Source organism: Glycine max, chromosome 7 (genome assembly GCF_000004515.6).
Source record: "Glycine max cultivar Williams 82 chromosome 7, Glycine_max_v4.0, whole genome shotgun sequence".
Classification (NCBI taxonomy): domain Eukaryota; kingdom Viridiplantae; phylum Streptophyta; class Magnoliopsida; order Fabales; family Fabaceae; genus Glycine; species Glycine max.
Genome location: NC_038243.2, coordinates 391,486 through 417,709, shown reverse-complemented (window position 1 = coordinate 417,709; position 26,224 = coordinate 391,486). Strand labels below are relative to the sequence as shown.

At 33.6% G+C, this 26,224-nt stretch overlaps 5 protein-coding genes and 1 long non-coding RNA gene across 6 annotated transcripts; 3 read left to right on the top strand and 3 right to left on the bottom strand.

Moving 5' to 3' along the window:
* The first annotated feature begins 699 nt into the window (after positions 1–699).
* LOC100305830 (putative translation machinery-associated protein 7) lies at positions 700–2,755 on the top strand. Its single transcript, NM_001364413.1, has 4 exons — positions 700–896; positions 1,050–1,105; positions 2,148–2,189; positions 2,283–2,755. Exons 1-4 carry the CDS (start codon positions 881–883, stop codon positions 2,361–2,363), a joined length of 195 nt encoding a protein of 64 aa, NP_001351342.1. The 5' UTR covers positions 700–880; the 3' UTR covers positions 2,364–2,755.
* A 1,366-nt stretch (positions 2,756–4,121) lies between these two features.
* Positions 4,122–5,885, bottom strand: LOC100808311 (adhesion G protein-coupled receptor B1). Its single transcript, XM_003529569.4, has 2 exons — positions 5,580–5,885; positions 4,122–4,589 (listed from the first exon to the last, which is right to left on the bottom strand). The coding sequence occupies exons 1-2, from the start codon at positions 5,772–5,774 to the stop codon at positions 4,398–4,400; spliced, it is 387 nt and encodes a 128-aa protein (XP_003529617.1). The 5' UTR covers positions 5,775–5,885; the 3' UTR covers positions 4,122–4,397.
* A 4,080-nt stretch (positions 5,886–9,965) lies between these two features.
* Positions 9,966–10,775, bottom strand: LOC102665450 (uncharacterized). The gene is made up of 2 exons (XR_415017.4): positions 10,215–10,775; positions 9,966–10,134 (listed from the first exon to the last, which is right to left on the bottom strand). It is a non-coding gene; the product is annotated as an uncharacterized lncRNA (long non-coding RNA).
* Positions 10,776–11,259: 484 nt separating this feature from the next.
* LOC100812056 (mitochondrial arginine transporter BAC2) lies at positions 11,260–14,327 on the top strand. Its single transcript, XM_003529576.5, has 2 exons — positions 11,260–12,122; positions 13,512–14,327. Exons 1-2 carry the CDS (start codon positions 11,889–11,891, stop codon positions 14,187–14,189), a joined length of 912 nt encoding a protein of 303 aa, XP_003529624.1. The 5' UTR covers positions 11,260–11,888; the 3' UTR covers positions 14,190–14,327.
* A 1,827-nt stretch (positions 14,328–16,154) lies between these two features.
* LOC100802651 (kinesin-like protein KIN-13B) lies at positions 16,155–21,053 on the top strand. The gene is made up of 12 exons (XM_003529559.5): positions 16,155–16,402; positions 16,580–16,789; positions 16,876–17,022; positions 17,310–17,411; positions 17,822–17,899; positions 18,000–18,081; positions 18,530–18,689; positions 18,770–19,072; positions 19,204–19,422; positions 19,549–19,897; positions 19,980–20,045; positions 20,655–21,053. The coding sequence occupies exons 1-12, from the start codon at positions 16,274–16,276 to the stop codon at positions 20,832–20,834; spliced, it is 2,025 nt and encodes a 674-aa protein (XP_003529607.1). The 5' UTR covers positions 16,155–16,273; the 3' UTR covers positions 20,835–21,053.
* A 1,898-nt stretch (positions 21,054–22,951) lies between these two features.
* Positions 22,952–23,654, bottom strand: LOC100305733 (uncharacterized). The gene has a single exon (NM_001249024.2). It carries the CDS (start codon positions 23,646–23,648, stop codon positions 23,004–23,006), a length of 645 nt encoding a protein of 214 aa, NP_001235953.2. The 5' UTR covers positions 23,649–23,654; the 3' UTR covers positions 22,952–23,003.
* Positions 23,655–26,224: the final 2,570 nt, after the last annotated feature.

Below are 26,224 nucleotides of genomic sequence, written 5' to 3'. Positions count from 1 at the left end.
ACAAACACAACACTATAATACTATAATGCACATCCACATTAGTACTTGGCTCTCACATAAACATTTTTGTGAAATATTATATATCAAGTTAACTAATGAATTAAAATTGAACAATTGAAATAATGGAGATTAAATAGATGAAAAAAAAATAAATATTTAATGAAACTAACAGTTGAAATAACTAAAAATATAAAATAATAGAAAAAAAATAAAATTATAATTTATTTAAAAAGAGTAGTCAGAAAAATTACATAAATATATTAAAAAATAAAATAAAAAATATAAAAAAATTAAAAATTAAAAATTCATGTTCTAAAAAATACTATTTCAAATAATATTTTAAAAAACACTTGAAGCTAGCATTTTTTTTACCAAATAAGTAAAATAAATATTTTTAACTAATAAAAATAACTTAAAACTAGCTGCAATAACTTACATAACCCAAACTCAATAAATATTATTCTTATGATAACAGATCTTTTCTTCAAAATATTATTCTTATAGTTATACTATTATCATCAAATTCAAATTCAAAGTAAATTAAATATTTTTATAATAATTTAATTCAGTAACAATATAATAAAATTATTTTATTTTAAAAATCAAATAATTACAGTTAAAATACAAAAAATAAGAGTATTAGAAAAAGAATTTAAATTACACTTATCGTACTTTATTCAGTTACGAATAATTTTACGAAATCCGAAAATTCAGTGACGCCTATCCTATATATATATATTCGTACTATATAAGGAATCGAATGGGAGGAAGAATAATTGTGAGGCGAGGGTAAGGTCGCGTTGTGTTGCGTCGTGTCGTGCGCTGTTCCTCTGTTTCTCGTTTTTGTGTTCAGACCGAACCCTAGCTCCGCATCGCAACCATGTCGACCAAGCAAGGTATCGTTTTTCTTCTTTCTACATCTTCAGACTCTTGATTTCGATCATTTAATTGATTTGAAACCTGAAATTCAGATCTGTTGATAAAGACTAAGATTCTTTGGTTTGCAATTTATCTGATCGATTTCTTTTTTCCCTCTTTGGGACTTTTAGGTGGAAAAGCTAAGCCTTTGAAGAAACCCAAGTCTGATAAGAAGGATTACGACGAGGTATCTCGTTGAAATCCCCTTTGGAGTTATCTTGTTTTTTTTAATATTTTATTTATCGTGGTCAAAGATTAGAATTTCCATGCTTGATGGACTTCGGTTTTAGAATTGGCAATAAGTTTAAGGAAGAGATAACACAGGATTGAGATCTTTAGGCTTGGTTGAATTATTAGGTGTTTTCAATATGAAGCTTTGCAAAGGTTTACTACAAAATCATTTAATTTATATTGCTACTATTCTGGCTGCTGCAATGTCTATTGAAGAATCGGAAAATTTTAATTTTGCATTTATCTAAAATAAATTGTCAAGTTAGGTTTTGGTAACAGTGTTCTTTCTCTCTCTTTTCACCCCTTGTTTGCACTGCAGGTTAGGTTTTCACCCGGGCTTTCAGTTTCTAACTCGTTATCTATTTGTCCATTTGCTCTATTGTTTCCATGTTGCATTCTGCAGAAGCAAACATAACTAACCAACTGGGGTCACTCTAGGAAGTACCTATTTTGTAGGATTAGGAAGAAAGGGAGAGATATAATGTTATGTTTGTTTTCGTGCATTTTCTTTTTGTTTCAAGTGACAGGATTCAATTGTTTTGGCATTGTAATTATGTTGATGATAGTAAGCTTACAGTCATATGGGTCTATGTTAGAAAGGGTAAGAGGAGTATAGAGGAATCGATGTTCTTTTAACAACTGTCCAACTGATAGTAACATGTGTGGTCTGTGTAACAACTAAAATGAAGGGGTGGGATATAAATATTTTACTTTGAGAGCCAAGGGGGTGTTTGGTTTATATAAATGGAAAAGAAGTGATTGAGAATTGAGAGCAGAGGGGAGATGTAGGCAGTCATTTTGGGTAGGGAGACTGCAAGACCCTCCCCGAACCTGTTTTATCTTTCCTGTTTTTGTTTTAGAATGGTTTCTTAAGTATTTGTTTATTCACTTTGTTGTGAAATTTTGGTTTTGACCATGATCAACATATGGTTAATTCTTGTTGGTTTTACACAAACAAAACTTCTGAGTCTGGTTATGACCTTGCAATTTATTTGTAGATTGATGTGGCTAACATTCAGAAGAAAAAGGAAGAGGAGAAGGTTAGATATTGTATTGTAACTTAGTACATACTATGATCTTTTCTAATAATAATGACCTTATTTATACTTAATCCTGTTACTTGCACTGAACAGGCGCTAAAGGAGTTGAAAGCCAAGGCGCAACAGAAGGGAAGCTTTGGAGGTTCTGGGCTCAAGAAAAGTGGAAAGAAATAAGGGCTCTTTATCATGATTGTATGCATTCAATATTGAGCCCTGTAATTACAGTTGCTACCATGATAACTTCTCTTATTATTGTGGCCTACTTTATTGCTAATGTGTACTGAACTGAGGTATGTCGTGATGTAAGCTGCAATAAGTTAATTGTCTGTAGCTTTATTGTATCCCCTTCATGGGGTTCTGATAATTACATCCTTTTAGTAGTGTTGTGGATTTGGCATAGACTTGTTCAAGTAAATAATGGCATGGCTTGCGAAATTTTATTTGTCAATTCTATTACTATCATCCCTTCTGTTGCGAACTGCCTAACATTTGTCAGTGATTGATATGAATTCTCAAGTCAATACCCAATTGTTTGGATTTGGTTTCTAGGGCAAGCCCTTGCCTCAGTATTTTGCTACGCAGATGTGCCCCTGAAATTCAGCTGCATTGTTCCTTTTAAATTTGCTTAAAATGAAAATATATTGATGCCATATGGTGCGTATGTTGGTTTATATATTAACGTGGGCGGAATGAAATAGAGAGAATTAAATGAAGAGTTGTCGGCATAAATGCCAATTAATTAAAAATCATTATAGGTATTAAATTATTTACCGTTAGATGCTGCTGTAATATTTTAATAATATTGGTATATTTTAATTAATTTTTATTTGAAATAAACTTGAGGCCACCTAATAGGCTAATACCCACTTTTAAGTGAGAAAGTAAATAATTCCCTTTTGATTTTTATTTGCTCATTGCTATTCAAGGTTTAATTAGTTTTTTTTGTTCCGATTTGATTAATTGTTCAACGAGCGTCACGAGTTGATACCTCTCCCCACTCTCTTACTCACTGACCCACACACACAAAAAAAAAGCTCTACATCAAAAGACTCCTGTGCTTTTTATCAAAAATCCAAAAAAGACTCCAGAGCTTATTCCGTCCGTACTTCTTCATCAAGAACGATAGTTGATTTAAGATGGTTCCGTTAAGTAGTTGTCTCGGTGGACTATTATCCCATCAATGAAAAATAATAGCATATACGAGAAGAATCATGTTATTTATGTGGGTGAGATTGATTGACTTTTAATCTGTTTGGCAAGCAAGACATAGGTTGAAAAAGAAAGGAAGAGGATGGGAGTGATTCAATGGGATTTGTTGAGCTCTTTTATAGTCGTGCTCTTCTTGAAATGGCTGCCCCCTACGTTCTCCAATGTGCATTTTTTTTTCTTGCGAAAATGATTATGCTCGATATTGCATGAGCATGTGCATAATTGATTATTCTTACAAGCATGATCGGTATCAACACTACTATGCTTAGAACTGAACTCGCATGAAAAAATAACCAAGAGTTGGGTGCCAAATGAAAACAAACATAAACTTTGCACCAAGGGAACGTTTGTTACAGACTATTTATTTATTCTAAAAAATACAGCACTGAAAATTTCTCCCATGCTTATTAGCTTTCCAATCGAATATACAATGACTTAAAAATATAAGGATCGCAGTAGCCTACCAAATACAAAATAGTTTTATTTTAAATACCAATATTATCAAATCAATTTAACCATTCAAGCCCAGGTAATTAACTATTTGATATTAATATTAATAGTAATCATTTAATCAACTGACTTAATCAACTTACAGGAAATACAATATACCATTATCCTCTAGGTTAGGTTAAAATCTCCTTTTAAAGAAGAAGCTTCATTTTCCTGTCAATTCACGATGAATAATCCAATAAAAATCGAAATTGCATCTTAAACAATAAATCATGGTCCATCAAAATGATGGTACAGGAGCAAACTAATCGATAAAGTATAGAAAAAATTACTGCCTACAAATATGTCCGTAGCACAAAATTGTTTTTTTTTTCCTTCTTGCATGAGCTAACTCATATAAGGCCACATGGTGCTAGAAAAACTTGAAAGCTAAAATTTCTGACGCTATAGGTATTCATGTGATACCCTTACATTCACTTAATCAATCAGCAGTCTGGCTTGACATATCAAGGATAACTGGAGAAATCAAGACTAGTCATTTACTACACACTATTGCTTTTCTGGCTTGTCTGGCTTATCTGGCTCCTCCTTATCAGGTTCTTGCTCTTCCTCTTTCTTTTCTTCCTCCTCTTCATCCTCTTCTGGAGGATCTGCAGGCAACGGAGGCGGCAAAGGTGTCTTCATTGGACTAAATTGAGGGAATATATCCGGTCTTCGTCCAGGCTTAGGCCTTTCCCACTCCTGTCAGTATATGCATTCAACAATCTATCAACATTTACATTAAATGGCAACAAATTGAGAAGAAAGAGGGTTCACAATCTCACAAGACTAACATTGCCAAAGCCTGAACTTACTGTCAGATCCACCAGATTATGTATTCATTCTACTTAGACAAATCTTTACACCATCAAACTATAATGGATAATCAAAAGGGTGGAAGCTATGAAGTACGGTCTCTAACAGGGTCATCGGATACGGACACTTTGACACTGCTAATATCTAAATATAGGGAAGGGGAACACCGCATACAAACAAAAACAAAGAGATTCTAATGAAATTAAATATAAGTAACATATAACAAAATATCTAAATTGATGGTATATTCATCTTTTTAAACTAACCTTCTATGTTTTTTCAAGTATATTAGTTGTTTAAAAGTGACGCCTTAAGTGTTCAAGCCAATGAATATATAATTTTTAAATCAGAAACGTAATAAGAAGTGTTGAACAAGTGTCTAGGTCTGACACGGCAACACTTCGAACAAGGGGTGCTTATTAGGGTGGAAGGGTAGTGCTTGGTATGAAATATGACACATTTACTTCAGGTATGCATCAGAAAATGGTGGCACTTATCAAAGTAGCCTTCACTCACCAAGCCATCAACACACGCGTATGTTCACCATCTCTTAACTACATAACATTCAATGGTACAAACTATATCATCATATATTATTTTATAACAAATTAAGCTTTGATGGTATAATTTGGCACTTTGAAAATACTCCAGAAACTAGCATTGCATCTAAACCGGAGCCAATATTGATTGGTTGATTTTAGTTAGAAGCAAGGAAATGTAATAACAGTAAATCAATTATCCTTCAACAAAGAATTGAGGTAATCAGGCAATAAACATAGCAGGGTGACGGCGAATCCGAATCCAAATTCGCAGCACTTACTGAAAGTAAAATTACAAAAAATAAGCTTAGAATGAATTTGATTAGGGAAACCATACGATGGGGAAATCGAGAGGGGAACGGCGAGTCATCTTCTCCTCGTCGGGAGCCATACGAACGAGGTGCCTCCGAAATCGTGGAAGGAGGGTGAGAGGTGGTGCATAGTTGGAGGAAGAATAAGGTTTGGGAGATGAAAACGAAAAAGAAGAAGGCGATGTATGAATGGTGTTGAGGCTCACCAAAGCCATGGCCATGCCTGCGACTGCGCAACACCTAATCCTAATCTTTATTTCCCTTCTCTCTGTCTACTTCCTATTTGGCACAATTATTTTTCAATAACATAAAGTCGGTTTTCGTGGCTCGTTCTTTTTTATATATTTTGTGGCTTTTCCCTGCATTTCTATTCAATAAATCAAAGTTTTTCTTTATAAATAAATGCTAACAATATTTTTTTTTTATCTTTTTTTACTTTTTATAACATTTTTGCTTACCCATAGAGAATTGAATATGGTGAGTGCAAAACAAAATGATAAAAAAAACAACAACAAATGTATAAAAATGTAAATTGCTACACATCGCTTATTTTAAAATAAACCTTTTTATATACATTTACGCGGCCACAAACATATAGTGAAAAATATTGAAAATAATTAAGGTAATATTTTTACCTTGTTGGTATAATTAAGATAATATTGTTCATTTATATAAACAAATAAATTTTATTCTCTTTTGATTTTTTTTCATTTATAAATAGATTGATTCTGATGTTTGATTCTAATATCAAAATTTATGGGATGACTTTCTCAATCTTGTGTATAAATATAATGCGGAGATTCTATAATAAAAACATCGATCATTCTTTAGTTTCAACTTTTAAACATGGTATAAATTTTTCCCCCCCACATAACATGGTATAAAGTATAGTACCGTCTTTTATGAAACAAATTGTGAGAATATTTCGCTAGTGTTATTGTGATTTTTTTTTTGTCAACTAGTGTTATTGTGTTTAATCATCTCCTTGGTTCTGTTATTCGTTTGTACCATTTCTTTAAACATTTTTTTAGATATTGCACGTCTTCCTTCTGATAGTCCTTGACTTTAGTCATGCTCCTTGTTTTTTTTATTAATATTTCAGTCAATTAAGTTTATTTATTTAATTAAATAAACAAATTCAACATTATACTCAATTATTTAAATTAGTTGAATTCAAATTTTATAAGTTTAACATTAACAACTCGAGAATAACTTATTTACACACACATTTTATAGAAAATAAAATAAAATTGCATAAGTTTTATTATATCATACCACATATGGAGAATGCATGTTTATTTGCAGGTTAATATCATGTATTAAAATATTGTTAAATAGTGAATTGATAAAAGTTAAAAATAGTTTAAGGATCACAAAAACGAAATAATTATATTATAAATGAGTTAAATAAGTTAAATTTAAACTTTCAGTTAAACTCATTTATATAAATAAATCATTATTAAGCAACTCATTTTTTTTCACACCTCAAACCTAAATTTCTAGTGTTTTGTTATGTTCAACTTGTTTACACTCTTAGGAAATAGTGGCAAAGACATTGAACTAGCTATAAAGACCAAAGTGAAAACCCTCTTCTCCAACTTTTGTATCTCACCTCGGAGCCTTGTAATAGGGGTGACAAATAGATGGATGAAGTCAATCCTAATTCCTACTCTCATAGATCACATTAAAATATTTTATTAATCTATTTAGATCTATTAAAAATTATTTAATGGATCTCATCCATTTAATAAAAAAAATATTTAATCCATTCATTAACATTATTAACATTTTTTTCATGAAATTCATCCAATCCATCCGAAAAAACATTAAAACATAATATTTTAAGTTTAAAAATAATAATTTTTAAAAATTCACAATACTTTTTAAAATAATAATAACTCAACCAAAAAGCAACTAAGGTTGTTTTCGATTGATCTAGATCGAGGCTAATTTTTTTGTCGATATCGGTTAAGATTATTTTTCGGTCGACATCAATTGATGATGTTTTTTGATCAAATTTTTTTTATCAACATTGGTCTGGGCTATTTTTCAGCCGATGTTGTCCAAGAATAATTTTTTGGTAGAGGTTAGTTAGGATTTTTTTGTCAATCAACTAGGTTTATTTTGTTGATGTTGGTTGGAGCTATTTTTTGATCGATGTCGACTAGGTTTTTTGGCTGACATCGGCTAGATTTTTCTTATCGATGTCAATTGAGGCTATTTTTTTTGCTGACATTAGTCGACGATGTTTGTTGGTCGACATTGGCCATGATAATTTTTTTGGCTGATGTCAGTTAGGTTTTTTTTCCAACGTTGGTTAGGACAATTTGTTTTATGGCATCGGTTGTGGTTTTTTCTATCGATATTAGTTGAGACTATTCTTTAGCCGACATCGACTAGGATTTTTTGGTCGATGTTGACCTACGATGATTTTTGGCAAACATTGGCCATGATTATTGTTTTGTCGACATCGATTAGGGTTTTTCGGTTGACACCGATCGAGACTATTTTTCAATTGAAATTGACTAGGGTGTTTTGATCGATTTTCAATCATAGCAATGTTATGACTAACGTCGACTAGGTTTTTTTGGATGACATCAGTTAGTGATGTTTTTTAGTCAAGATTGACCAAAAAATACCCTCAACCAAAGCTAGTTAAAAAAAAAAATTTGAAACTAACATTGTCTGAAAAATAGCATCGATCGATGTCGGTTGAAAAACATCATCAAAAAATTATGCTGAACATCTCTTGGACAATTTTGCATTTTTGGTTTGCTTCAATTCCCTTGTGGTCAACATGCAGTCCAGGAAATGTCATAAAAGTACGCTGAACATGCACTTGAGAAAAATGAAACCTTAAATAGGCATCCATGAATAAGAGAAACTTGTAGCCAGAAGAGTTGTCCACTACCGTGTTATCGTTTGACAGAGGGAAGAGATCTTTGAAGCATGTTATGTTGAGGTAGGTACAGTGAAAGCACATCCTCCATTTCCCAATCTAGAACATATATGTATATGCGTGTTGTTCCATATATTTTGTCCCGCGACTTGAAATTTATTGGTTCTTCACTGGCTAAGTGGTTTTAGGAAATTGCAGGTGAAAAAGTGAGTATATAAATCTAGGTTGTGAATTCAATGTCGAATTATGAGTTATGGTTTCTAAGTTTGGGTAGTTTTGGTGATTCATAAGGTTTGGATTCAGACATCGGTCCTTACCGGTGGCCTGCCATGTCAATTTAGAGTTAGTTCATGTGGAATTTTCAATTCAGTTATCTATAATGTATAATTTTTGGTTGGAAAATTTGGTTCCACGTCACTAAATTAATGTGCCACGCGTCATTCCATTACATTTAACAAAGAGAACTAATGGATTAATATAATTGACTATAGTAGATTTTTATTTTTTTATTTTTTACATTTTTATGCTCATAATTAATATGGAAATCAAAATCCATCTATTTATACCCTTCTCCTCTGGTTTAGTTTTGTGGTCTTTTTCGTATAAAGGGAATTCAACAAGTTCGTCCAAATGTTCAATGGAGGCTCCGTTTACGGAACATCCTTAAAATTGGATAAGATGCATGTGAAAATAATGGATGATATTATGACTTGGTATCAACTTAATATGCAATTTCTAAAGTAGACCCCAAATGAAGAGGTTATTACCAAGTTGTCTACGTAACAAACTTAGTATGTTTTTTTTTCTTTTTTTCAGGATGACCCCAACAAAAACTTTATTATCTTTCAGTCAATTTCTTTTCAAATGATCCTTCCTACTTGGCCGGAACAGCCGGAACGAGGAAAAGTAGGAGCAAGAAATGAAAGAGATGGATGGATTTCGACTAAACCATACAACTCAATATGGTAAGACACCATGATAAATAAGCTAAAAATAAAATGGCCACTTATATATATTAGTATTATAATGAATACCATAATTATAATAATAAGAATAAATTACACTTTGATTTTAAGACTTATCACAGGCATTTCCTATTTCTTCACAGTGTTAAATCTGTTAAATGAAACACATCACATACATTACACATGCTTCTTTAATGAAATTGTAGGACAGTTATGCCCTCGTCTTCCTCGCAGAATTGTTCTAAGGCGAAGTTATGAATTTCCCGGTACACCATGTACCATTAAAATGATTGGCAGCAGCAGCTTTTTTACCGGAAAAAAAAATATTAAAAGTTTTTTTTTTCAACTCTCTCTCTCTATTGTTCAGTTTTTCTTTTCTTCTTTCTCTTTTGGTTTTCACTTTCAGATCTGAAATTTATCGATCTCCGACACTGCCCTCATGCTCCAACCTTCTCTGTCAGAACTCAAAATCACTCTTGCAACATTAACACACTCAGGCAACCAGCACAATATAGAACAAAAAACAATATGATAGCAGCACGTCACTCTTGGTAATTTCATGTACATATACAAATATATGAATGCGTGAATGAAAATGGCAGAAAAAGCTCTTTCGATAATTTTCCTTTAGCGTTATTTTCCTCTAGCGGTAGTTATCTCCATCACATTAACAGAACCCATAAGCCAAATCCCCAACTATAGATGCCAACACAATCTCTGTCAAATAAAAACAGCTGTAACGGCAAAAAAAAAAATGTACAAAGAGAAAAGAAATAGAGGAAAAAAGAAAGAAAAACCATCAGTTGTCGGGAACCTCCGTGAAGCGGCGCCGCCGCGATTTCCGACCTCCAAATGCGACGCTGCCGTGATTTCCGGCCTCCATATGCGGCGCTGCCGTGATTTCCGGCCTCCATAGCGTCGTCGTTCACACTCTCAGAACGCTTCCCATTACCCCCAAATGCGAAAGTGCAAACCAAATTTCTTCTTCTATTTCCTCTTTCATCGTCTCAGTTGTGCCCTCTAAAAATTGTTATAGAATTTCTTCCTCTGAAGGTTAGTGGTGGATTTGGTTGGTGGCGGTTTGGTTGGGTTTAGGTCTCTGTTGGTTGGCTGTGATGCGTTGAGGTTGGTGACTGTGGTAATGGGGTTGCGATGTCAGCGCCGATCGAGTGGCTCGCCGGTGGTTTGTGGCTTTGGTGTTTGGTGGAACAGTGGTTATGGAGGTGACGTAGATAGGTTGGAGTGGTTTACGGTGGAAAGAGAAAGAGAAAGGCGATGGGTGTGCGTCAAGGTTTTCTTTTTCCTCTTTACTATCTGCACCCCAACTTTACTATCAGCACACGACTTTTTTTTTTAAGAAGCACCCCCTTTTTAAGAAGGGTTATTTTGACCTTTCACTAAAAATTTAACACCATTAGTTAACGTAGACGCTTAGGAGGTAAAAAAAAATACATTTTAACAGAAAAAATACAAATGTAATAAATTCTGAATTAAAAAAAGATTGTAATTTGCTATTATTTTAATAATAATAATTGGAGTTCCTAATGTACCTTTCTGGTATGGGTATACAAGTCACATATGCAATGTATACAAACTTCTACAATCAAGATTCCTCATCATTCTCTCTTTTTTTTAAATGACAAAAATATTAAAATAAATAATTAACCCTTGGATTGTGATTGCATGATAAGGTGCCGTTGTACCTGATCCAATTATCCACGTCTGCTGGCAGTGAAGCTGATGTCACATTGTGCCAAACAAATCAGAATTTTGCAGGCTTTTTAAAAAATCAAGCCCCAACATGACACATAAAAGACAAAGGTATCTGCAACCCACTTGTGCTGTTCCAACTTCCAAGGTTCAAGGCTTCATGTCACGAGATTTTCCTCATAGATAAAATTATCTTCACCTTCAACTGAATTCCCTCAGTCATTGTTAATGTCTTTTTTGTTTATGTGGGGGGCACCGAAATCAATTCCAATTGGGGCAGTAAACAAATTTCAAAAAGTTGGTGAACACTAGGCTAGAAGCAACAACATGGGGGCATGATTAAATTCTTCCACGTGTACATCGTGTATTGGTAACGTGCGTAGATTGATTGGTGGTGCCTTTTTCTTTCACTACAAAATAGCAAAACAAAAGTGCCACCGGTGGCATTTGTTTTGGCCTATACTCAAAAGGTGAGGTCGAAGTTCTCTGTTTCTTTTCCTTCTCACAACAATGGGAAGGTGAAAAAAAAGGTTCCCATCATAAACTTTGACACATGAAGAGAGATCACATTACGGGTTTGCCAAACTAAAGAAAAAAGTTGGAGTTTTTGATATGGCTCAATAGCTGGTTCCATTTGAAAGTGTTAGTAGTGGTATTTGATCCTTCGTGCAAGCAAAAACAACAGTGACTATCTGATATAAGTTTTGAGAGGTTATCAAATTTCATGCTGAGGGTGGTTTGAGGAATGAGAGCAGAAGATAATGGATTTCTGGCCAGAATTTCTTGCAAGCAGTTCGGGAAGAGAGTTTGTAGCAGGTGGCTTTGGAGGCATTGCTGGTATAATTTCAGGTTATCCACTTGACACTCTTCGCATCAGATTACAGAACTCGAAAAATGGCTCTGCCTTCACAATCCTTAGACAAATGGTGTCTAGGGAAGGACCTGCTTCTTTGTACCGTGGCATGGGCGCACCATTAGCCTCCGTTACTTTTCAGGTCATTTTGGTTTCATTCATCAACTTTGTTTATGTTATTTTCTCTCTTTTGTGTGTAAATTTATAAGATGCACATACACCCTCATAAATTGCAGCGAAATTCAAGAGAATCGGATTACGTGGGTGTGGGTGTTTATCTTAATTTTCAATTGTATCTTATCAACCGATTTTGCATCTAGATTATTTCACTAAACATCCTCAACCTTCTCAACTTTTTACGATTTTGGTATGCCGTAGGATTATAAGTTCTAACTTTTTTTTTTCCTGATAAAAAACTTATGGCCGACAAGTCTTGGTCACGGGGAATATACTATAATAATCTAGCCCCGTAGTTTTTTATTTGGAATATACTGATTGATGAGAGCGCTTAATGAGTTAATTCCCTTTTGAAAAGCCACTTTCCCACTGCTTTTAATTTTATAACCTTGCTTTAGGATAGAGAAAGAATCATATATGAATCCTTTTTTGCGTTTGCTTTTGAATTTGTTGAAGAATCATTACTCATTAGGATAAAGGTGTGAAGCAACGTTTTTCCAATTCAAGCAATACTGAACTAAATTTTGCGGATGTGGCAATAGCGGATTGAGCTACCTAGGTAGGAAATGAAGATGATGAATTCTGCTCCAATATGCCTCAATTCTGATAACAAAATTATGATTGATCTTTCGATCACTTCCAAGTGTTCTATTTTCCGTGACACCAAAATTGTAACACTAGCATCCGAAAGGCAGTGCTAGCAATGAATTTTCATCTTTCACGGTATCAAATCTTGAGATGCTCGAAAGTTGAAACCATTTTTTTCACCCACCTACCATATCGACCAGGGGCAGTGTGCAAATGTATGGGGGAACGAGCACTTATGAATAGGAATAACGATAGTAGTATTACTTATAGTTTGTGGGTGCCATTGGGCCATATCAATAGGCCATTCAAGGCTATTGAAATTTCAAAGGAATCATTTGTTAGAATATAACCCTGTTGGTATTTGCCTATTATACGTCATTCTTTGCTTTATTTGTCTTCACTACTTAACATCAAGGGTGTTGCTTTAGGAGGAGTTTTATTTTTTGTGACACTAGCTAGCATCCCGACAGGCACTTCCAGCAATGATTTTCCATTTTCCATGATGTCAAATCTTGAGATGCTTGAAAACAATACTTATAGTTTGTGGGTGCCATTGGGCCATATCTATAGGCCACTCAAGGCTACCGAAACTTCAAAGGAATCATTTGAATTGTTTTATGTGAATGGTGTGTTAGAATATAAGCCTGTAGATTGGCCTATTATATGCCACTATTTGCTTTATTTTTCTTCAATACTTAATAGTAGTATCAAAAAGTGCATCTGAATTTCTGTCTCACAATGATTATTATTGGTGTTATGGTGGCAGAATGCGATGGTTTTCCAAACGTACGCAGTTCTGTCAAGGGCATTTGACTCATCTGTTTCTGCTAAAGACCCTCCTTCCTACAAGGGTGTTGCTTTAGGAGGAACTGGTACCGGGGCCATCCAAAGTCTATTAATATCCCCTGTGGAGTTGACCAAAGTTCGACTTCAGCTGCAAAACGCAGGTCAGATGACAGAAACCGCAAAAGGTCCTCTAATGCTCGCTAAGAACATATGGAGAAAAGAAGGCCTTCGAGGAATCTATCGAGGTCTAGGTGTCACTGTGATGAGGGATGGACCTTCTCATGGTTTATACTTCTGGACATATGAATACATGAGGGAACAACTTCACCCAGGTTGCAGAAAAAGTGGTGAAGAGAGTTTGAATACTATGTTAATAGCAGGAGGATTAGCAGGGGTGACGAGTTGGATTAGTTGCTACCCTTTTGATGTTGTAAAGACAAGACTACAGGCTCAAACACCCTCTTCTATAAAGTACAAAGGCATTATAGATTGTTTCAAAAAGAGTGTTAACGAAGAAGGATACGGTGTGCTATGGCGGGGTTTAGGAACTACAGTTGCCAGAGCTTTCCTAGTAAATGGTGCCATATTTTCTGCATATGAGATTTCACTAAGATTACTGTTTAACAATGGGAATATTCAAATGCAGGAAACACTATAGCAGAAAATTAAACACCATTCCAATAGCAGCTGGTGTGCTGAAAACAATCAAAATTCCGCTTTCATATTCAATAACCATTATAAGATGTAATTGCCAGATATTCTATACGTAATATTCATTACATGATGTAATTGTCAATATTTATTCTTCTATTCATTGACTGTGAATGCCGGTGTGTAGAAACGTAGAGGGCTGATAGAAGAACAATTGGCCATCACATGTTAGGCTTAGGTAATCTTATCAACTTGAAATCAGCATCATATAATCCGAGCAGTAAAAAAAGGAGGAAGACAACGATGGCGAGGAGGATTACAATGGTGGTGGTGTTCACAATAGTTATAGTTGTTGGTGAGATTAGTACTGGTAGGAGTGTCAATGATTACATAGGTAACAAGGATTATTGTCCAATACTATAAGATAGTGTTTTTTTTAATCTAAAACAAAATTCATAATTCTTTTATTTTAATAATTTTTAAAATTGAATTAAAAATCATCTCAACTTCATTTTAGCCAAAAAAAAATTATATTTTAAAAAAACTTGTAATAATCTCAAACTAACCTTAATTATGGCACTTGAAAGTCTCTTTCAAATTAGAATCACAATTACTAAAACTAATTCTATAAGATTATAATATAATTAAAACTAATTATTTTAAATTCTTAAATCTACTGTTTGAATCATGCATTCATACTAATAAAATGAGCAATTAGTCTTTTTATTTTTGTTGTTTTATTGTCATTATCACTATTATCATTATATTAATCATTATCATAATCAATCTCTATTGTTGTGGTTATTATTAATTTACTATCACCAAATATTAAAATATCTTATTTTCAAATTCAGATTTTAAAAAAGATTAGTCGATCTAAAAGAAAAGAGGCACGCTCTTATACTTTGAAGCTAAAATATGTACTTTTTTTTTAGTAATGATGAATATACACTCCAATTTCTTACAACTCATTTCCACTTCATATTTCTCCTTATCTTTTTTTACCTTTCTCATCACATCAATTATAATTTTATCATTTTTTCTCTATTTTTTTTTTCTGTCTCTCTCCTCCCTCCACTCCAATCCACCTTATTCTGGGGTGGGTGTTTAACATTTTTGTTCTTCATTTTTTTGTCTACTTAATGGGCTTTTATATTGGATAGGCGCAGTACAATCATACTCTTAGAATTATTTCGGTTATTATGTTTTATAATTAGGGAGTAAATGACCCTATAATCGTAAGCCTATTCTTCGGTTGATTTGGACAAATCAAAGTACATTTTTGGTACACCTAATCCAACCCACCAAAACATTACCCTCTACCTTAGGGTACTCCTTTTTGGACTCCTTAATGATAAAACAGACAGCCACCCAAACAGCCGGAGATAAAAGCCCGGAAACGTGGGCTTCCAACTTCCCTTAATCAACTAACAAGTGCAGTCCATTATGACCAAAATCTAATTCCTTTTTCACACGCACACATAAAAGGGAAAAACACCACCCTACACGAAAGGACACGTGGCACGATCTGAGAAAACCCCGAAAGGTGGCAGCATTTTTTTGAATGTGAAGGAGCCAAGCGCGCAACGATAACTAGACAAAAGTCTTAGCGGTCCCCACACACGTGAGAGACGGTGGGGGATGATAGGACAACTTTAAGAAAAAGAAAGGTTAAATAATCGAATTCCTTTCTAAAAGTATGAATTAATCTTTAAAAATAAAAAAGTATAAATTTAGTTTTTAAATAAATAAAAAGTATGATAAATTAAATTTATCTTGAATTTATTATTAATTTAATAATAAATTATATATTTTTAAGATGAATTTGTCAGCCTAATTTGGTTATTTGCCCAAAAAGAAAAGAACACACTCCTCCACGGACCCAGCGGTACGTCGTCGTTTCAACGTTGAACACGTGCCTGACCTTCGTCTTTGGGATTCAAAAATATTCAAAGGCTGTTTAGTTTGTTTTCCACTCACTACTGCATTGGGTCCTATTTAGCTTATATATCTTTGGTTTCACCCTACACTACACAGCACGCTCCTCGTTGAAGGTTTCTGAACACGTTTCGTTCTCTCTTCGAATCAAACATGAGCCGGCAGGGGCAGAGATCCGGTGCGACGGGGGTGCACCATAACCGCCAGTACTCCGAACACTATCTCGACGCCTCTTCCAAGTGGTTTAATAACTCTTCCTCCAATCACATTCCTCCTCTTCAGGTTCGTGTTCCTATTTCGTTTTTTTTAACCCTGACGTTCAACTACTTCACGCTCGAAATTAAATATTTGTAATAATGAATGATTGAACGCATTTATTGTCCGCAACAACCACTGGTCCTCTTTGCTGTGGATGCTGATTTCTGAATTGCGATCCATTTCCGTGATTTTGACTTGCAGGACTACAATTTGTACGGCGGCGGAGGAAGAATGTATCGGAGCAACGCGCAGAGGAGCTTCAATGAATATTGTTTGGATCCGTCCACGCCTCCTCGGAGTTACGCCGTTAAGAAAAACGGCAACGGTTACGGTGAGGAAGACGATTCTCCTCGCGATTTCAGCCCCGGCCTCTTGGATCTCCATTCGTTTGATACGGAGCTTCTTCCTCAGGTAATTGTGCATTTGCATTTCGTTTCAATTATCGTTTAATCTTTCTTGTTCGGTTTTGTTTCAATTGTTTGCTTGTGATTTGCTAGATTACGTCCTCGAATTTGTATGATTCCGAGCCTTACATTTTCGGCAAACAACCTGTCAGAGCTCGCGCTTCTGAAAACAATGTCTCCAATAGTGTTGCTGCTGCGGACAATGTGAAATCTAGCAATGTGGCTAAGATTAAAGTTGTGGTATGTTATTCTTCCGCACATCTCAATACATAAGTTGAAATGTTATGTTATTTGTACAATAAATTGTACAACAAATTTTATACCTAAGAGAGAAAAGTAAGAGATGTAATAAAGAATGTGATAAAGAGAGATAGAGACAGAAAATGTTGTTGACTGTTTGCTAGTGAGTTTGGAGGTTCTTAACTTGAAAACTGCATTTGTTGTAGTGTCAGACAATGAAAATTGAAATTTGTCTCTGCTTGAATTTTAATTTTGTCCTGACTTTGGCAACTTGCTATTTTATGCAGGTTCGCAAGAGACCGCTTAATAAGAAGGAGACAGCTAAGCACGAGGAAGATATCATAGATACAGTTTCGAATTCTTTGACAGTGCATGAGACTAAACTTAAGGTGGGTGTAGTAGGAAATAAAAATCCATGGTTCTTATGTGGCATAAGTGACTCTGATCTTGAAAAATATTTGATTGAGTAGTTTTGAAAAACTATTTAGAAATTGAGAATGAAGCTGCCTCAAACATATTTGATTGATGTTTCTAAATCTTTCTCTTGGTGAATTTGAAATGCTTGACTTGAAAATAGTGTATTTAGAAGGACAAGCAATGCTGTTAAGTGTAAACTCCACTGACTGTAATTATCTGTGTTTATTTATATTATAATTGTTAGCAATGTCTGACATGTTTTTCTCAGTTATTGATATTTACCCATTTATTTTTCACAAGTCTGTTAATTTGATAAGCTTTTGGCTATTGTATTATAGTAAATGTTTTCATTTGAACATTTTAAAATTTAAATGCTTTACAGGTTGACCTAACTCAGTATGTAGAGAAGCACGAATTTGTTTTTGATGCCGTCTTGAATGAAGAGGTTACAAATGATGAGGTAAATATAACGTGATTAAATGTTTTGTTGAAAGAATAGATCAGCAAATATATAGCCCAACGATTTTAGCTTTACTTTTAACCTTTTTTTATTTCCTTAGGTGTATCGTGAAACTGTGGAGCCCATAGTTCCAATAATATTCCAACGCACTAAGGCAACTTGCTTTGCATATGGTCAAACAGGTGAGAACAGCTTCTCGAATTTGATTAAGTATGTGTTTGCCAATTTCCCAAAGCACTTAGGTCTGTGTATTTTTGCGAATGAACATATCAGGCATCACTTGGGAATTTAGTTTTTCTTTTCATTTTGCAAAGAAAAACTGTTCCAATATGAAACTTCCTTTTATTGACTTGTTTTTACTTACAACTCTAGATGGTAATCTTTTTGGGTCATTGATAATTTTTAGTTTAAAATAATTAGTAATCTGATACATACTCCCAAATGGTTTCATTATGTCTACACTTGTAATATGTCAAAGAGAAATTTTGAAATTTTGTAATGGTAAGTCTTGATTTACCTGTGGCTGTTATTTCATGCCAAAGTGACTTTGTTGACTTGCACTAATACCGTGATATTTCTATTAGTTATGTAATTTTGTGAACTTCTACACATAATTTTCTTCTTATGTAGGAAGTGGAAAAACTTACACAATGAAGCCACTGCCTCTTAAAGCATCAAGGGACATCTTGAGATTGATGCACCATACCTACAGGAATCAGGGATTTCAGTTGTTTGTGAGTTTCTTTGAAATATATGGTGGGAAGCTTTTTGATCTCCTTAATGATCGAAAGTGAGTAATTTGGTCCTTCCTGTTTGCTCCTTTGGACTGTGGTCTCTATATTCTTTAGGTGAAATATTGTATTTGTGCAGAAAACTGTGCATGAGAGAGGATGGTAAGCAACAAGTTTGCATTGTTGGTTTGCAAGAGTACCGAGTATCGGATGTAGAGACCATCAAGGAACTGATTGAGCAAGGAAATGCAACAAGAAGTACTGGCACCACAGGTGCAAATGAGGAGTCTTCACGGTCACATGCAATACTTCAGCTTGCTATCAAGAGATCAGTTGATGGAAATGTATCCAAGCCTCCTCGTGTTGTTGGGAAGCTCTCCTTCATAGATCTTGCTGGAAGTGAACGTGGAGCGGATACCACAGATAATGACAAACAGACAAGGTATGTCTTAAGGAACGGCAAAGGTGTTATTGTGAAAGACATAATTTTATTAACGAGGTCTCAGATTTTCTCTTCTTAGCCTTAATGAATTTGCTTGTTTGGATGGGTGTTCCAAATTACATGGGATGCAGAATAGAAGGTGCTGAGATCAATAAGAGCTTGCTTGCCTTAAAGGAATGCATAAGAGCTTTAGATAATGACCAAGGACACATCCCATTCAGAGGCAGTAAATTGACTGAAGTTCTGAGGGATTCATTTGTTGGTAATTCCCGCACTGTTATGATATCATGCATATCACCAAGTTCGGGTTCATGCGAACATACTCTGAATACATTAAGATATGCTGACAGGTAACAATGAAATTTCTACCAAACAATGAATTTTCTGTTGTTGATTTTCCATTCCTTGTGCAACCACTGATATGTGCAAAATGGAAAACTTTTGATTTTGCTGTTACAAAATGAATGAAAATGCAGGGTAAAAAGCTTATCAAAAGGGAACAATTCTAAGAAGGATGTTCTATCTTCAAATTTTAACCTTAAAGAATCAACTACTATTCCTTTGTCTTCCATTAATACATATACCTACGAGGATCGTGCAGCTGATACATGGCCCGAAGAAAATGATGGGGATGAATTTAGTTCTCCTGAAGATTACTGTGAACCAGTGAAACCATCATGGAAGAAAAATGGAAAGGTAGAGCCATATGGTGCAACAGATGATAAATTTAAGAAACCCAATGGTCAGATCAAATGGAAGGACATCCCAAAAGTTGAACCTAAAACAGTACATTCAGATGATGATGATTTGACTGCCCTCTTACAGGTAAGAGTAGGCTACTGACTACTCTGAAAATAACTTTTCATATATACAAAACCTAGAGTAAAAGCATATGTCATAATTTCAGGAAGAAGACGACCTTGTAAATGCTCACCGGAAACAAGTAGAGGAGACCATGAATATTGTTAGAGAGGTATTTAAATTGACTCTGTTTTTCCTTTTAACATTTTATTTGTTCTTATAAATTTTATGGTAAGTACGTAACTGTGCCATTTGTAAAACCTTTGAAACTTGGGAGATGTGACTATTAGTTAGTATAGGCTGTAGATAGCTTTAATATAAAATGATGGTCTTCAAAACCGGATTCTAAGAAAATAGTTTTTTCTTTTTTGTATAATCGGGGATGGTCTTTAGTGAATTTGTTGTCAAGACATAAACATTGTGTATAAGCATCCTAATCCTATGTTTAAATTATCTGCTTTTTAAATTTTAAAAATGGGGGGTAACAAAGATCAAACTCTAGACCACATATTCATCTCACATAGTGCATGTCACGAATCAATTCTCCAGAAAAATTTAAGCTGTCGTGTAAAGACACATGATTTTTATATTTAACAGCATCATAAGTTGAAATTGAGCACATAGAGATATACACAAAATTCAATTTGTTGAAATATTTTTTGCATGCAGCCCATGGTTTCAGTATTATTTATCCTACAAAAGCTGCATAGTTGCTAGAGCATCCTTCCAGTGCATAGTGGGATGTCCGAAGTTGTTATTAATGTATGCTCTACATATGCAGGAAATGAACCTCTTGGTTGAAGCAGATAAACCAGGTAATCAGTTGGATGATTATATAGCAAAACTAAATGCCATTCTGTCTCAGAAGGCTTCTGGCATCATGCAGTTACAAACCCGTTTAGCTCATTTCCAGAAACGTTTAAAGGAGCATAACGTTTTGGCTTCATCTGCTGGTTACTAATTTAAATGAGACTCCTGAGGTTTTTAAGTGGATGGAGTCGAGTGATTCATAATGATGGAGAGTAGTTTGGAAGAGAATGAAGTGAAAAGGATTTTTTTTCCTATTTTCTTTAAACCCTAAATTGTTTGGAAGTTTTCATGAGGGAGTGGCGGGATCATCTCCTTGTTTGGAAGTTAATATTATAAATAATTGATATAAATTACAAATTTAATTCCTACATACCTGCATTGTTGTTACTTTAACTTTATTTTCACAAGAAAATAGTTTATGCTGCACAGACAATGGCTAATCTAAATTTTCTTTATGTGGAGAAAGAAATCACTTACAATATTTTTATTAAAGAAAATTATTACAAATTTTTATAAAATACATAATATCATGGGGAAAAATAATTTAAAGTACTTATATTTTTACAAATTATAATTATTTTCTAGGCATTTTCATATTTTAAAAAATATTATAATTTTTTCATTAATCAATTTATTGTCTCCTATAACTTTTTATGTTAATATTTTTATTTTTATGGAGACAAAAATATTATATATGCTCTTTGTATGACATAAAATGTTGTGGAGACAATTGTCCCCATAACTTTTCAAATGGATATGCATTGAAGATGATTATTCCCATCTAATTACAAATTCATTTTCATAAGTACCTTCAAATTTTCTTAATAGAAAAGACATTAAAATATTTAATTAATATTAGAAGGCGTTAACACCCTCCAAATTTCATGCTCAAAGTCAATGGAAAAAGTTCTTGATGCATAGCATAGAAGTTTCCGCGGGCACCTATTTAAAATAATTTTAAATTTTTACATTTCATTTTTTATCTGCTTTACAATTTTTCTCTCTTTTTTATTATATCATATGTGAATTTTTTTTCTCTTTTTATCTTTCTTCCGTGCTAAAGTAATATTCCCTTCAATGGTGTAAAAAAAACATTTTTCCTTTTAAATTTGTTCAAAGAAAATTCAAGTAATGATAAATTTGCTGTAAAATAAATAAGTTAAGAGTGTGTTTGGATGGAGAAATTTTAAATTCTAAGAATTTCAAATACTTCAATTAATTTTTTTTTTTTAATTTTGTGTTTGGATGAAAAAAAGTTAAAATTATCATATGAAAAAAAAATATGATTGGTGTGTTAGTTATACGTGTTCCTCTATGCTTACACCGATATTCTAGGAGCTCAGATGGTGTTTCTTGGGGAAGACTGTAAGAAGAAAAATTCAATTTCTCACATTTTAGAAGCAAATTGAAATTCCAGACTTTTAGTTATTTAAAATTCTGTTTTAAAATTCCAAAATTTAAAATTCTTCATAAAAAACATCCAAACAATGAATTTTACGTTACAGAAATTCAAATTCTTTCATAAATTTTCCTCAGTTATCCAAAAGCACTCTAAAGAAGTTGGAGATGGGAATATCATTAGCCTAGAATGTCTGCTTCCGAATAATTGGTTAAAATACATTTAAAAGACATGTGACATATCATGTAAACGTTTGTTACGTCAATCAAAGTTAACATGTTTGTAAAAAAAAAGTTGATAGAAGTTAACATTTTAAAAGAACAAGGTAAAAAATCTAAACTTAGAAGGCCAAACTAGTTTCTCTTCCAAGTGCCCACTGTATTCTGGGATGACTATGGACTTTGAGCAATATCCATCAGATTTTGGGATGTTATACTACCGCAGCCTATTGCAAGCTAAATGAATCCTCTATGCTGATCTAATGAAAGGGGAGAGAAGAAAGAACCAAGTACTGGTAGAAACATATGCATCTCACATCCTGCTTTGTTTCATCAAGATTTTGCCCTGGCAATGATAAATCTCTCATATCTCTGTCTTGGTGCTGCCTATGGGACAGACTCGGCTCAACTGTTCAAAAGTTGCATGACAGTGTTACCCCTCTTAGGCTGAAAGTTACTATGATCCAAGTATGTTAGAGAAATGGGAAAATTGGCAAACAAGAAAGTTAGATTCCTATACTGTACTCGTTGTCATGCATGAACAATATGGATTAAATTCCACCAATAACCAGAAAGTATACCCAAATAAAGGAAATCTCTGAATAATTGGAGTTAAACTAAACAGACATTAGTACAACACACTATGAAAAAGGAAAATGAAAAGCACTATAACATCTGCATTGTGGCTAACTAACTGGTTGTCTTATCTCAACCGGATCGGGCCAAGTCTTTCCTTCGATGGTTTGAGGCTGACACAGGGCTGAGGAACAGATAACTCTGATTGCATGTCTTTGAAAAACTTGTCCACAATGTCTAAATAGACAGGGCTCTGGAGGCGCGAATAATAGTGGAGAGCCTCTTCTATGTCTAGCACATGCTCCAGATCACCCGCATTCATCATATCCATTGCCTTCATCTTTTGTTCTAAAACATGAGCTTTCTTGTTCATCATGTTTTGTGACTTTAAGTCCTCTTTTATACTGAGCTGTGAGCTCCCTTTGTTCTTCTTCTCTTGTGCTCTCTCCTCATGGATACTCTTTTGTGGACTTTGCTTGGCACAACACATGAAGCTTCTAGAACATGCAGCATCATCTTCCATTGCTGACATGGACATGTTGTAGTTACCATGCATCTTTATTCTGCCAAGGTCAGACTGCAGCATATCATAAAACTCACTGTAAAGTTGGTCGCTTGTGTGAGTTCTTGCATTGCCAACTCTACAGAGGAATGGATTAAAGGAAAGAGTTCTGGGAAGCTTTTGGTACTCTCCAAAGAAGAAAGACCAGAAATTTCGGAAGCTTTTGTTAAAGAAAGCCTTGGTCTTGCGAAAGGTTTCTCTTAGCAGCATTTGTGGTTCTACTGTGAAAGGGAGTGGCTTTGTCCAAGTGGCTCCATCTTCAAAGGGCAGTCATAGTTTTAGTCTGGTTTATTTAGTTCACAAATAAATGCAAGTGTGGTTGGTAACTTGTTTATTTTGTTTACCAAAAAAGACAAACCAATGTGTTTCCTCTGGCTAGCTTTCAATTCTACCTTCTTGTCTACGGCAGCTCATGCTCTCTGTCCCTCTCTGCTCGTGACTATATTGTAAATTGTTAATATGAGGTCCTAGATTTTGTTTCTTTCATGGAAGGTTACTCCTCTTGGGTTAAGGATATTTAAAGAAGAGATTATAGATCCTAGGAATTAGTCTTGTTTTGACAAAGTGCTGTTGAAAAGTCCACTGGATTAAAATGGAAATCTAATAAGAGTGGGTGACTAAGTGTGGCTTTGGTATTGTGTTTAAACCCACGTTGAACGGAAAATCACGTGTTCCAAGGCACAAAAGCTAAAGCAATGTGAGGGTAGATTAAGCTTTGGTTGCTTAAAGCAACTAGTCCTCAATTGAGTTTTTCAGGAGGTCTATGGGCTGTCTTGCAAGTTTATTTTAACTTTTTGGTACTACAGTAATTAATTAATGCACCTCAAAAGCAGATTCAAGCACTTGTTTTAACAGAAAATTCAGTATGTGTCACTGAGAATGATTAATGGTACACATGCTCATAATTCAGAAAACAGAATCTGTTAGGAGCCCATTTGTTAGGAACCCATACTAAAAATTAGAGGAAAGAAAAGAAAGATGGTAATCAACTAATCATGGTATTTCTTTATCACGAGAACAAAAAAGAACTCCTCCAAAGGTTTTTATTCTTTCACAAAGAGTAAAGCTCAATTTTCAAATGATCAAAATAGAATGCCTCTTCCGTTACATCTTTCTCCTATTTATTTACCTCTCAAATTGTGTTGGACTAAGATATATTTGGTAAAACTATGATAAACTAGTTAAAATTTTATAAGTTATAAACTAAAAGTTTAAAAGTTAGAGGCCAGATAAGACTAAGTATAAATATCAAATCACAAAAGACATTTAATATTTATAATATTTTAATTTTATTTCCAAAGACTTGTCATCTTAAAAAGTAGGATAATAATTTTTTAATTTAATATTATGAAAAGATGGTGAAATTAAAATTTTTCATTTGTTTATGGAAAATTAAAATTAAATTAAATAAACTATTATAATTATATTGTTTAAAATCATTTTTAAAATTTAAATTCTTTATTAATAATATTATTTTTAAAAAAATAAAAAGTATTTTTTCTTTATAATTTTTCTTAAATATTCATTTTTATATTTATACAAGAAGAATTTAGATGTACACATCTCTTACTTGTATAATTATGAAATTTGATACAAATCATATCTTTTAATTATGATTGGTAAATTTAATATTTTTTTGTTGGAATTTCAATCCTATACAATGAAGTACGTATAATTTTGATTTTTTTCATCAACTTTGTTTTAGTAATTAACCAAATATTTTACCTATAAATCAAAATAATCAATACAATAATTCATTAAAATAAATAGTTTGACATTAAAGAAACTAATAAAAAAAGTAGAATTTCAAGTTGCATAATAACAAAGAAAATTAGATTGGAGGATTTTTCCAAACAACAAACAGAAAAGATAAAATAAAATTTTAAATAAAATAATAAAAATAAAATTGAGATGAAAGAAAACTCTTAACGTATAATCTAACTTATTTTTCATAAGATATTTCAAATAACTTATAAAAATAAATTAGTTAGAATAACTTATGAAATAAACTACTAAAAAAATAAACTCATCTATCAAACAAATTTATTTTAATCCAAAACTACTTATAAACTCCTTAAAAATGTTAACAAAGATAGCTTAACTCTTCAACAAACTAATTTTAATACTTGTCCTAATTAACCACCTAACTCCTAATATAAACTCAGCAACTACTGCTAATGCATCTGTATGAAGTCCAGTTTAGATCCAAAGGGTTGAATATTTGCAAATGAAGTTTACAATTTTTCTTTTCCAATAAAATAAAAGTGATCTTAAGGGTGGAAGTCCTCTGTAGTTGATTTTCAACTGCAGACCCAGCTAAGTTGGTGCATAATTTCCTAAATTATCATCTATCCCAAGGGCTTAAAAGGGAGAAAACTTTATTATTTTGTAAGAAATAGGTGCATGGTGATTGGTCCCCAATTTACAGTCAGGCTACAGTGAGAAGAGTGCATTCCATTTGCTGCACTGGGGCCACTATTGGACACCTGCCAGTGTTTTAATTATTTCACCCACCTCTGTACAGAATTATGAAGTTAAAGCAACAACACTTGTAAGAGGTTGGCACATACCTATTGCTTTCTGCCCTGTGAAGAAAGCTACCGACCTCTGGAAACTGACATTAATTTGGAAGCATAAACACAGGCTATAAGGCATGAGGATACCCGTGAGATCTGCCAGACTGATTAAAAATACCTCTGTGTAATGGTTAATAATGGGTATTGATAATTAATACTTTTAAAATATTGGTTAAGAAACTAAAATATAAAAATATTTATCTTATAAAT